This window comes from Bison bison, unplaced genomic scaffold (genome assembly GCF_000754665.1).
Source record: "Bison bison bison isolate TAMUID 2011002044 unplaced genomic scaffold, Bison_UMD1.0 scf7180017864381, whole genome shotgun sequence".
In the NCBI taxonomy this organism is placed as follows: Eukaryota; Metazoa; Chordata; class Mammalia; order Artiodactyla; family Bovidae; genus Bison; species Bison bison.
The window spans coordinates 1,135,883-1,149,006 of record NW_011494953.1 but is presented as its reverse complement, the minus strand read 5'-3'; the positions used below and the strand labels follow the sequence as shown (position 1 = coordinate 1,149,006).

The 13,124-nt window shown below is 44.4% G+C and overlaps 2 protein-coding genes across 2 annotated transcripts; one reads left to right on the top strand and one right to left on the bottom strand.

Annotated features, from left to right (window-relative positions):
• Positions 1-385: 385 nt before the first annotated feature.
• LOC105001281 (late cornified envelope protein 3B-like) lies at positions 386-649 on the bottom strand. Its single transcript, XM_010857463.1, has one exon. It carries the CDS (start codon positions 647-649, stop codon positions 386-388), a length of 264 nt encoding a protein of 87 aa, XP_010855765.1.
• Positions 650-12,568: 11,919 nt separating this feature from the next.
• Positions 12,569-12,832, top strand: LOC105001280 (late cornified envelope protein 3B-like). The gene has a single exon (XM_010857462.1). It carries the CDS (start codon positions 12,569-12,571, stop codon positions 12,830-12,832), a length of 264 nt encoding a protein of 87 aa, XP_010855764.1.
• Positions 12,833-13,124: the final 292 nt, after the last annotated feature.

Below are 13,124 nucleotides of genomic sequence, written 5' to 3'. Positions count from 1 at the left end.
GTGGATTGTGTTGGCCACCGGGGGATCTGGGGAGGGACAGAGTGAAATGACACATGAGCCGCCTGGAAATGAGGAAGAAAAGCTTTATTTTTCTCACAGGGTCAGGCACAGGCTCTACTGATCATCAGCAGGTGCAGGAGGTGGGGACCTGTGAGATCCTGGAGATCAGACAGAAAGAGCTCTCCGGAGAGAGCTCCAAATTCTGCATGGAAACATCTCCTGGCTCAGTCTGGGCAAATGAGAATGGGGTGTCTGGGAAAGGATGCCTTAGGGTGGGGCTAGGATGCCTCAGGGTGGGGCTAGGATGCCTCAGGGTGGGGCTTTTCCTTGGCCCTTGGGTTCTTGTATCCTCTGAAATCATATGTGTCAACATCAGGAGGCCAGGTCAGCAGCAGCCTCCAGATCCCTGGCTACAGCCAGAGCGCCCGGACTGCAGACCACTATCACCATCGCAGGAGTCAGAGCTCTGGCGCCGGCAGCGGTGGGACCTGCGGCGCCTGTGGGAGCCCAGGCAGCAGCCGCCCTCGGAGCTGGGGGTGCAGCCTGAGGAGGTTGGAGGCAGACACTGTGCTGGGCTCTTTGGGGGGCACTTGGGGGAGGGGCACTTGGGAGGGCGCTGGCACTGCTGCTGGTTCTGCTGGCAGGACATCTCGGCAGGAGGTCAGTGAGCCTGGGGAAATGAAATCACCTTGTCAGCCTGGAATCCACAGTCCAGTGTTTCCCCACTCTTGGTTTCCTGATCCCTCTCTTGTCAGGCCAGCTGCTTCTTAAGCCAGGGCCGCAGGAGGGAGAGGAACACTGATGGGGAGTTAATTTGACCATGCAAGATGCCTCCTACATTGCTCTCTGCCCAGGATCCCATGGTGCCAATCTAACTGAGCATCCAGACTTTTGTATCTCAAAGGAAATACACAAGGGATGTACCCATTTGAGGAAAGTATTCTGAAAACTGATTATCACAGAAACTGTGTGTAGACATGAATAGAAAGAGCATGGGAATTGTCATGAGCTCCTGTGACCTTTGCAGTTCCCAGAATTCTTGTCACATCCCAAAGGAATTCCTTTTTGACCCTTACATCACCCCCCTGGCTACCTTCTCTGCAACCATACTTCTGGGATTTCATTTCAGGCCCCTTTGGTTTCCACTCTTCTGCTATGATCTCAGGGTTCCTTTCCAGCATCTCAGGTAGAGTTCCATTCCCTGCTGGATACTCACCAGGTGCCAGGAGGGAGGAGAAGTCTGTTTCTGAGGAGGCTGTGAATGGAGAGCTCAGGGCAAGAGCCCTTTTATCCTGTGCTGGGTGTGTGATACATGATTTGAGCACGCCACTGCTTTCACAATCAGGGGGAGGGTGACAGTCTGGTATGTTCCCAGGACTAGACTTCAAGCCCTTTTCCTGGGCACTTACATAATGTCCAACTAAGGAGTTTCCATCAAGAAGCATGATGACTGTCCACACACCTTCCCCTGGGGCAGCTAGGAGCCTGGCAACCTTCCTTCCTTCCTTCGTTGTTTCAGACCATCTGCCTCCATTCAGATTCTGACTCACCTTCTTTCCTGGGAATAGGTACAGCTATGGGAGAATTCTGTTTTGTTTTGTACCCCCTCCGCCCCCTGCTGCTGCCACCTCCCTCCACCACCATGTGGCTGGTGGGATCCTAGTTCCCTGACTAGGGATTGAACCTATGTTCCTGTTTTGGAAGCTCAGAGTCTCAACCACTAGACTGCCAGGGAAATCCCAGAAGAATTCTGTTATTGGATCATGAGTCTACCAAGACAGACACACAGACAAACAAATTAATAGATCATAGAAAAAATTCCAAGTGGACCATGTTTCCTGGCTGCCCCAGTGACCAGGACCTTCAGAATAATGCACTGCTGCCTCCTGAGCTCCTCGCAGTGAGATACAGGCAAGGGAAGGGGACTGACTGTACCTGCACCCTGTCTGGGGGCAGTGAGCCCCTCTGATGACCTCATGGCACCAGGCAGCAGGCAGCTTCATGCATGGGAGCAGAGCCAAATTAGGTGTTGATGGACAAATAAATAAATTGACCTGAGCTGAAAAAAAGCTGTTGGTGCATCATCTGAACTCAAAACTATTTGCACACTTAAGGAGGGAGATGGGAGGGAGGTTCAAGAGGGAGGTGACATAACAAATAAAAAGAGATCTGATATAACATCTGCAAGGGCACAGGTCAATCATGCATACATTAAAATTTATGTAATAATGAGAAATAAAACTCTATATGGTTAAAAAAATTACTATTTGCACACTTAAACCTATTATACTATCTATCATTCAAATATATAATTAAGGCTGTAAGCTTTAATAATCCATAGCTAATTTAAACAAGTTTTGCTATTATAATAATATTATATTATGGTCCTATATTTTCTTACAGGGCTTCCCAGGTGGTGCTAGTGGTAAGGAGCTTGGCTGTTGATGCAGGAGACATAAGAGACTCGGGTTTGATCCCTGGGTCCAGAAGATCCCCTGGAGGAGGGCATGGAAACCCACTCCAGGATTCTTGCCTGGAGAATCTCACGGACAAAGGAACCTGGCAGGCTACAGTCCCTAGGGTTGCAGAGAGTCAGACACAACTTAAGCGACTTAGCACATGTATTTTCTTACAAAGAAAAATGTTCATGGTCTATTAACTAGTAAAAATCAGGTGATAAAGCAGTGCACATAGTTAAGTGATTTTTTTTTTTTTTTGGCCATGCCTGGCAGCATACAGGATCTTAGTTCCCTGACTAGGGATCAAACCCATGTCCCCTGGATTAGGAGGTCAGAGTCTTAACCATTGGACTGCCAGAGAAGTCCCAAATAAGTGAGATTTTGAATGAAGTCTTTTTGTAGAGGAAGGTATCTTATTCTATTATGACCATTAAAACCTCTAGGAATGGCTTCCTGCCTTCAGAAAATTTTGTTTTTCTCCCTCTGCTCAACACTCACCCAACACTAAAGCATAGGGGACCTGTACAGTATTTCAAGACCCTGTGCAGGAAGGACTTGGCATGGAGTGGACCTTCAGAGTGTTAGCTCAGGATGGAGGTGGTGGAGATGGTGTGGAGGGAATTGTGGCCTCACTGACCTTATCCTGTCTCCAGAGTGAGGTTCCTGACAGCCCTGAGGCCTTGCTGTCAGTCCCAGCCTCCCTTTCAGTTTGACCACTATTTGCCTCACTTCACTGAGAGCCCTACAACTGGATACTGGGTTGCAAAGGGGAAAATATGAGCTATGAAAAGAGACATTATTTTTTCTCTTGGACTCCATGGTGAGGATGCAGAAGGAGAGGATAGAAGGCAACTCATATTTATTTTCATCAGCTTTTCTGGATGGGGAAAGACTTCAGTAATGCCACAAACTATGGCTACTGTCCCTCCTGGTACATCAGGGAAGTCTTACTCTACAACTTGTGTCCCAACGTGATTACTCAGCCATGTCCTAATTTGTGGTATAATACAGAGAAAAGTGGGCAGCCTAAAGGAAGTGGTGCTAACATCACCCTTGGGGCTCCTCTGAATGTCCAAACTGACCTTGGGGTATGACTGGGAGGGGGATGTCACCCACTGTTTCTTCCCCTGCAGACCAGATTCTCCTATTGCTAGCCCTCCTTCTTCCTGAATATTTCTTCCCATCCAGTTATTAATCCCCAAGTTTCTACATTCAACAGACTTTAATGGAGTGTCAGCTGTGGGTCATGGACTGGTCTCAGCACTGGGAGTCCAGCTATGAAGAAAACATAGCCTGCCCTCACAGGATTGCCAGTCTAGCAGAAAGGAGGGACACCATGATGAATTACAACTGTCTATACATTAAAGAGGGGAGAAGGCAATGGCACCCCACTCCAGTACTGTTGCCCGGAAAATCCCATGGATGGAGGAGCCTGGTAGGCTGCAGTCCATGGGGTCGCTAAGAGTCAGACACAACTGAGCGACTTCACTTTCACTTTCCACTTTCATGCATTGGAGAAGGAAATGGCAACCCACTCCAGTGTTCCTGCCTGGAGAATCCCATGGACGGAGAAGCCTGGTAGGCTGCAGTCCATGGGGTCGCACAGAGTCGGACACGACTGAAGCGACTTAGCAGCAGCAGCAGCAGCATACATTAAAGAGAGATAGCAGGTGCTGTGGCAGGTGTAAGGATAAGGCCTGAATCGGTCCAGGGTTCAGACCTCTGCAAAATGTGAATAGTTTTCCTCTTTGACTTGTTTAATAGAAGCAAGTACAAAGGCTCTTTTTGGTCCAAATGAGTACAATCTCTATCTCGAGTCATTAGCCAACAACAGCTGAAAAGTAGTATCAGTCTCAGTGGTGGAATAAGTTCCAAAACTTCTGGGTGGCTCTCAGTGTGAAGATTTCTCCATCTTCCTTAAAATGTAAGTGGGGGACTTCCCTGGTGGTTCAGTGACTTAAGACTCCACATTCCCAATGCAGGGGTCCTGGGTTCAATCCCTGGCCAGTGAACTAGATCCCACATGCTGCAACTAAAGATCCCGAATGCCGAAACTAAGACCCAGCACAGCCAAATAAATCAATAAATATTTTTAAAAACGTAAGTGGACTTCTCTCTGGTTTCAGGCTCCATTCCTCGCTCCTTGTCTTATGGGCACCTGGTTTAGTCCTGGAGTTGCTGCTCTCCCATTTTATATCCACCTCAGGGAGGAAACCCCTCTTCACAGCCCCTTCCGTTTCTCCCAAACAGGCCTGCAGATGGAGCAGATGTCCTTGATGTTGGAAGAAGATGCTGTGAGGCCATTAGGGCAGCTCTGTGAGGACCAGTGTGAGTAGCTCATCTTCAGGAGCTGGGCATCCTGCAGTGTGGAGCTACCAGAGAGAATGCACTTTATTTCTGATGCATCTTCCTTAAAATGCACTTGGAGGAATTAAATCTCAATTCATCAATCAAGTCCGTCATCTTACATAAGAAATGAAACAAAGACAAACTTCTTCCTTCTTTCAGGGATGGGACCAGGAGGTGACTGTGTGAAGCTTTTGTGACCAGTGGCTCAATTTCTTTTAGGGAAAATGGTGCAAAGGAGTGTGAAAATGCCTCCCAATCTTCTAATTGAGGACATTTCTTCCTAGCTTCCACATATAAAATTTCCTCCCCAGATGGTGTCTAACACTTTGGGCATGTAAAATGTGTCCTCATATGGAAATATTGAAAATATTCCATATGAATTAAAACCTTAACATGATATTGGTTTGGGATTTTTCTCAGTATTGTATATATTTTTTATTTTTGGGGTTTTATTTTTTAATTTAACTTTCATTTTATATTGAGTATAGTTGATTTACAATGTGTTAGTTTCAGGTGTACAGCAAAGTGATTCATTTATACATATATTTATTCTTTTTCAGGTTCTTTTCTCATATAGGTTATTACAGAATATTCGAGCCCCAACCCTAAAACCATAGCATCTAAATATCCTTAACTTCTAAAGAGCGCATTGGCAGAGTCTCAGATTTCCTCTATGTATATTAAGAAACTGTAGAAGTATCTCTCCCATTAACACTGCCATATGAAAATAGAATGCCAGGAATTTTATGAGGAATGTCAGAACAGAGGATGATTTTCCCAGCAGACAATCAGGGAGGATGGACATTAAGGATGTGAGCTGAATCAGGACAGGATGAGCTGGGCGGATATGCGGTGATGAGAGCTGTCAGGCTGGCTGGTACGGCCATGTGACACTCATCTTTGGAAATTCCAGGAAATGGTGTGGAGACATTTTGTGACTGTTTAGATGGTCATTTCCATACACTGTTATTTGGCCAAATGTATGTATTATAGTCTTATCTGTACTCACGGGCTGAAAAAAAGTAGCTGATATTTAGATTATACATTATATGAGATACTCATAATTTGTAAAATTATGTGTCTTTTGGTAAATGTAAAAAAAAAAATACAGACAGTCCAGCAATTCTAAGGAGAATCTTGAAATATTTGAGACATTATTGCATTCACATCAGACTAAAGGGAAAATAAAAACATATTATCATCTCAATAAATGCAGAGAAAGCATTTGAAAAAAATCCAGTGTGAATTCATGATTAAAAAAAAAAAAAAGCTTTCAGAAAGACAATGAATCTTGTAGGGATTCCTTGGGAACATCCTCAACTTTATAAAGAGCATTCTCAACTTCATAATATTTTCATACTTGATACAGACAATGAATGTTTTTCTCCTAAAATCAGGAGCAAGGCAAGGGTAGATCTATGGAAAAGAACATAGGGTTCAAAACTAGACCGAGTATAGAGGATTAATTTATTTTAAACAAAGGTACAGAGGCGATTGAATGGAGGAAGGACAGTCATTTCAACAAATGATGCTGAAACACTTGGCCATCTCTGTGTTAAAAAAGAATTAAATTTTACTTCATGCTATATACAAAAATTAACTCAACAAGGATATTAAACCAAAATGTAAAACATAAACCTTCTAAAGTAAAACATAATAGATGATCTCTTATGACTTTTGGTTATACAAACATTTTTTAGATATGGCAAAAAAGGAGTCATTCAAAAAAGAAAACCTTGATAAACTGAACTTCACCAAAAGTAAAAACTTTAACTTTTCAAAAGACATTGTTAGGAAAATGTAAAGAAAATTCAGAGACATGAGTAAAATATTTGCAGAACATATATCTTACAGAGTTATGTCTAGAATATATAAAAAATACTCGAAAACTAAAAATCAGAAAACAGAAAACAGACAGCCATCTCAACTAAGAAAATGCCTGGATGGCAAATAAGCACAAGAAAAGACACTGAACATCATTTGTCATTAAGGAAATGCAGATTAAAAGCAAAATGAGATACCACTCTACACACTTTAGAAGGGTTAAAAAAAAAAAAAAAACTGGCAATACCACATTCTATGAAGGATGTGGAGCATTTAGAGCTCTTAGACATTGCTGGTGACAATGCAAAATTATACAACCAGTTTGGAAAATAGTTTGCCAGTACCTCATAAATAGAAATGTATACTCACCATTTGCCCCAGAGCCCTATTCTTAGGTAACTGGCCAAAAGGAATAAAATTTATGTTCAGAGAAAAACCTGTAAGTCAATGTTTATAGTGGCTTTGTAATTGCCCTGAATAGCAAATAAACCAAGTGTCCTTCAACTGGTGAATGGATTAAAAATCTGATACATCCATGCAGTGGAATGCTGCTACTGCTAAGTTGCTTCAGTCGTGTCCGACTCTGTGCAACCCCATAGACGGCAGCCCACCAGGCTCCCCTGTCCCTGGGATTCTCCAAGCAAGAACGCTGGAGTGGGTTGCCATTTCCTTCTCCAATGCAGCAAAGTGAAAAGTGAAAGTGAAGTCGCTCAGTCGTGTCCAACTCCTAGTGACCCCATGGACTGCAGCCTACCAGGCTCCTCCGTCCATGGGATTTTCCAGGCAAGAGTATTGGAGTGGGGTGCTATTGCCTTCTCTACTTAGCAGTAAAAAAGGAATGAGCTACTACTATATGAAACAAAAGGAATGAATTTTAAATACATTTTTCTATGTGAAAGAAGTCAGGCTTTCCATGTCACTCGTGGTGGATTCATGTCAATGTATGGCAAAACCAATACAGTATTGTAAAGTAATTAGCCTCCAAAAAAAAATAAATAAATACATTAAAAAAATCAATGTCACATATTATATAGTTCTAATTATATGCCAACAAAGGCCCGTCTAGTCAAAGCTTTGTTTTTTCCAGTAGTCACGTATGGATATGAAAGTTGGACTATAAAGAAAGCTGAGCACCAAAGAATTGATTCTTTTGAACTGTGTTGTTGGAGAAGACTCTTAAGAATCCTTAGACAGTAAGGAGATCCAACCAGTCCATCCTAAAGGAAATCAGTCCTGAATATTCATTGGGAGGACTGAGGCTGAAGCTGAAACTCCAATACTTTGGCCACCTGATGCAAAGAACTGACTCACTGGAAAAAACCCTGATGCTGGGAAAGATTGAAGGTGGGAGGAGAAGGGGACGACAGAGGATGAGATGGTTGGATGACATCACCAACTCAATGGACATGAGTTTGTGTAAGCTCTGAGAGTTGGTGATGGACAGATAGGCGTGCTGTAGACCATGGGGTTGCAAAGAGTCAGACACGACTGAGTGACTGAACTGAACTGAATTATATGACATTCTGGAAAAGATAAAACTATAAAGACTAAAAAATAGATTGGTGGTTGCCCAGGGTTGGGATGGGGGAGGGAATATATTGGGGTGATGGACTTGTTCCATATCTTAATTGTAGCAGCATTTACATGACAGCAATTATCTATTAGTTAAAGCCCATGGAATTGTATACTCCAATGGGTGATTTTTTTAGAGTATGTAACATACACCTTGGCTTACCTGGTGGCTCAGTGGTAAAGAATCCTACTGCCAATGCAGAGATGCAGGTTCAAACCCTTGGTTGGGAGGATCTCCTGGGGAAGAATATGGTGACCCACTTCAGTATTCTTGCCTGGAAAGCGTGGATGGAGGTGGCTGGTGGTCTATAGCCTATGGGGTTGCAAAGAGTCAGATACGACTTAGTGACTAAACAACAACTAAATATACCTCAAGGAATCTGACTTAATAATAGAAAAAATTTAAAACAATACTTTTTAGGAATATATACAAATATGACAAAAATATATTAAAAAGGAAGAAAGAAAGAAAGAACATTAAGCACAAAATTCAGGATTTTGGTTATGTCAGTTGGCTGGGACATGGGATGACAGAGAACTCAGTAGGTCCTGTAAAGTTATTATTTCACTTAGGTGGTAGACTTTTGTGTGTCTTTATTTAAATGATTGATAGGTAGATAAATTAAGAGGGGGCATATGTGGACCAATGACCAGCATACATTAAAAACCAAGGTTTATTGTTCCAGTCTACACCAAATATCTGATAATAAGAAAACTAAAGGACATAAACTCCAAGGAGAAATACCTTCCCAGGATACCACTTTGGGCCTTACTTTTCTCATCCTCCCCTTTTCACAACATCAGTCATAAATTGCAGATGAGAAGGGCTACTCCTTGCTTGTTTATTTGTTACTAACATGCGTGGCTCAGAAGGCTTGCCTTGGAGCTGGACCTCAGATAAAGCACTTCCTGCTCCAGAGCTCACATACACATTACTAGGTCATAAGATCCTCATTTTAGGCCAACCAGGTCAGTTTCTTCTCCATGTAAGTTTTTTCTCCATGTTTTATCTCAGATTCCTCAGGATGTCAGAGGAATCTGACATACTTCACAGTAAAGCATCTTTGGAGTTGATACATGGTTTGAGCTGTGAATTCAGGTGTCTTCCTTGGTCTTCTCAGGCTCATTGTGGACTCTGTTCTGAGAAGGAAAACACTGGCTGTGAGGTGGGGGAGGTTCCAGGAGAATGTGCACACTCAGACCTGTGTGACTCTTTGCAACCTGTAGCCCACCAGGCTCCTCTGTCCATGAGATTTCCCAGGCAAGAATATTGGAGTGGATTGCCATCCCTCCTCCAGGGGGTCTTCACCACCCAGGGATCGAACCCGTGTCTCCTATGCCTCCTGCAATGGCAGGTGAATTCTTTACCACTGAGCCACCTGGCAAGGTCCCAGGAGGGAGGTGTGAAATTAAGGAGCTCCATCACAAAGAGGAAGAGAATGGGCACATCAGAAGACAGGAACTAAGACAGGGACTCAGGGGTGGGGCTGGGAGGAAGCCAGCTACCAGTCAGCTGGTGAAGCACCAGGACCAGAAGGCAGCTCTATTAGCAGGCTCTGAAATGATCTGAGTCACACTGACTGGGGACAAGTGTTACACCAAAGTGTAGCCCCACAGCAACGCAGAATCACACATCTCTGGGACAAAACATGGCCTCTGTGCTTATTTCTAGAAAAGCATACTGCATGGACAAATAATTAGCTCCCTTCTGCAGCTAGATTTGAACCCTAAGACTAAGTCAGTTCTCCTCCCTTCTACCTACACATTTGCCTTAGGAGGTTTTATATGAGCCTCATTTGATATCGTAGACCTTATAGTGGCTAAAGTGAAAGTGTTAGTTGCTCAGTCGTGTCTGACTCTTTGTGACCCCATGAACATGGAATTCTCTGTCCATGGAATTCTCCAGGCAAGAATACTGGAGTGGGTAGGCATTCTTTTCTCCAGGGGATCTTCCTGGAATATATATTTAGTGTTCACTCTAACTGAGATATCAGAGTGAAAATACATATCAGCTCCCCCTGTCCAGGACCATTTATGTTCTCACATGTATCCTGAAAGAACTTTTGGAATCACTGATTCAAAACAAGTAAATTGTACATTGATGAGAAAAAGGACACCATAGCCTTTACTATTAATTTTGTGTCTAAAAACAGGTAGCTAGTCCTTTAAGCTTATAAGAAATTGGAATGCAATGTGATACACTTGCTATAATAAAGTTTTATGTAATTCTATTTAATTAAATTTAAGTATGTGAATGCTGAAGTGTCAATGATAAATTTATTTTGGGTAAGTGTAGTGTAATATATTTTTCATATTGGAGACAGTTTGATGAGAATAGATATGTAATGTCACCAGTAAATTCAATGGGAAAATAGCATTCAGATGGGAAAGAATCTGCCTGCAATGTAGGAGACCCAGGTTTGATCCTTGGGTCAGGAAGATCCCCTGGCAAAGAGAATGGCTACCCACTTCAGTATTCTTGCCTGGAGAATTCTGTGGACAGAGGAACCTGGCAGGCTACTGTCCATGGGGTCACAGTCAGGCATGACTGAGCAACCAACACTTTCACTTTAGCCATTATAAGGCCTATGATATCAAATGAGGCTCATATAAAACCTCCACCATGGTCAGTCTTAAAATTACCAACCATTTTTGTAAAATGGTTCATTATTATCATTTGCACTATTTTCCTTCCCTTAGCTCTTCCAACATCTGAACCACTTCCTTCTATTAGCTTCTACAGTGTTAGAATCAATAGTGCACATTGGCAGATGTGGACACAACAGAGCCTCAGTGAAGAGTGGACTTCTCCCCATCTCCCCTTCTCCTCCTTCTTCTTAATGATATCAATTGTGAATCTCGTCACATCTAGAGCTGTAGGCCCCTTCTTAGTGGGACTCGTCTACTGCTGCCCATGCTGCCACATGGGACAGTGAGGTCCTCTTAGGAACCTGTCTGTCTTAGACAAGAAATGGCTCCCACCTCCATCCCTTACCCTACACATCTCCCATCTCCCTCAGGACAATGACCTTGACCAGCTGTCACCAGACTTCAGAGAATGCAGAAGTCTTCATTACCCTTTGGGACTTGCAGTGCAATGCGGGGACAAGGGGGATGGACCAATCATAAGCTAAAATCTTAGGCTTGAGGTCTTTATAAACACTTCTATGATAGCACATATCTCAACAGATCAATATACTTACTTGTCTAGGGAGGTTCCTGGCCACCCAGAGGTTAGGACTTCACTTTCCAATATGGGAGGTGAGGGTTCAACCCCTGGTCAGGGAGCTAAGATTTCATATGCCTTGTGGCCAAAAAAAAAAAAAAAAAAAAAAAACCAAAACATGAAATAGAAGCAATATTGTAACAAACTCAATAAAGACTTTAAAAAATTATTTTAAAATATATATTTACTTCTCTGTGTCATGATCTATTTAACCTGTGAGATAATCAGAGAAGAAACCTGTCATACATCTCTCTATATTATTCTTGTCAAATGAAGTAAAATGGACAGAGCTTGGTCTAGGAACGGAAGTGAATGAATGACTAAAGACATAGCAATAGATCCAGAGCAGATCTGAGTAGCAAGTGGCTCAGCAGTCACAGGGACATCCTGGTTCCACCTTAGTAGAATTTTAGATTCATGCCCAGGAAGACACGAGGCAAGCAAGTAGGAAGTGTGTGTCGTCATTGCCCTCCCCCTTGTTGTGAAAGCAGCAGGATGCTCGGGCCGTGCATCACACACCCAGCACAGGATAAAAGGGCTTCTGCTCTGAACTGCGCATCCACAGCCTGCTCAGGAGCATCCTTCTCCTGCCTCCACTGCAGCGGTGAGTGACTGGAGGGGACAGAGCCTCAGCAGGGAGTGTGGTGGAGACAAACTCGGGGTTGGTGGGGAAGAGGAAAGCAGAGGTGTCTGTGGAGGCAGCAAGAATCAGACTTTGGGGGGCAACTGGGAACAGGGCAGGGGACAGTGAGCAAGGACCTGTGTGGGAGGCACTGGTGTCTGGGACACATGGCTCTCAGCACCACCCCCACACTTCATCCTGAAACACACATGCACCAGAGACATCCTCCAGGGGTCACTTCCCAGTGGGTGTATTTCCCTCTGTGTTTCTACAGGGCCCACTTAGAGGACGACAGCATGGTTCTGGGAAGGACTAGAGAGTGAGGGAACTGTCTTGCCAGGTCAGTTGAACTTGAGATCCATTTCCGCTTTCCTCTTGAACATCACAACTCAGGAGGCAGCTGGGATTAGGAGCATAGGCCCTAGTAAGACCACTCACAGGGGAGACACTGGCCTGGAGCTTGTGCACTGATCTTTTCTCCTTGAATGTGTCCAGGCTCACTGACTTCCCGCCGAGATGTCCTGCCAGCAGAACCAGCAGCAGTGCCAGCGCCCTCCCAAGTGCCCCTCCCCCAAATGCCCCCCAAAGAGCCCAGCACGGTGTCTGCCTCCAGCCTCCTCGGGCTGTGCTCCCAGGTCCGAGGGCAACTGCTGCCTAGGCCCCCACAGGCGCCCCAGGTCCCACTGCTGCCGGCGCCAGAGCTCCGACTCCTGCGATGGTGATGGTGGTCTGCAGTCCGGGCGCTCTAGCTGTGGCCAGGGATCCGGGGGCTGCTGCTGACCTGGCCTCCTGATGCTGAGACGCGTGATTTCAGAGGAAACAAGAAGCCAAAAGCCAAGGAAAAGCCCCAGCTTGATGCATCCTTTCTTGGACACCCTGGTCTTTGCTTCCCAGGCTGACGAGCTGAAATGTTCACAGCAGGCTGGTGTGCTCTCCCTAGAAGGCTCTAAGGTGTGTTTCCCAAGAGCCCGTGGGCTCCCCTGCTTTGTGCCTCACAGTGTTCTCACCGCTCTTTGACCACATACAGAAATAAAACTTCTTCTTACACCACATGCTTCTCACCTGTCCGTTG

Bases quoted from the DNA above. Each gene is read 5' to 3' on its own strand.
- LOC105001281 (XM_010857463.1), bottom strand. From the start codon at position 649: ATGTCCTGCCAGCAGAACCAGCAGCAGTGCCAGCGCCCTCCCAAGTGC.
- LOC105001280 (XM_010857462.1), top strand. From the start codon at position 12,569: ATGTCCTGCCAGCAGAACCAGCAGCAGTGCCAGCGCCCTCCCAAGTGC.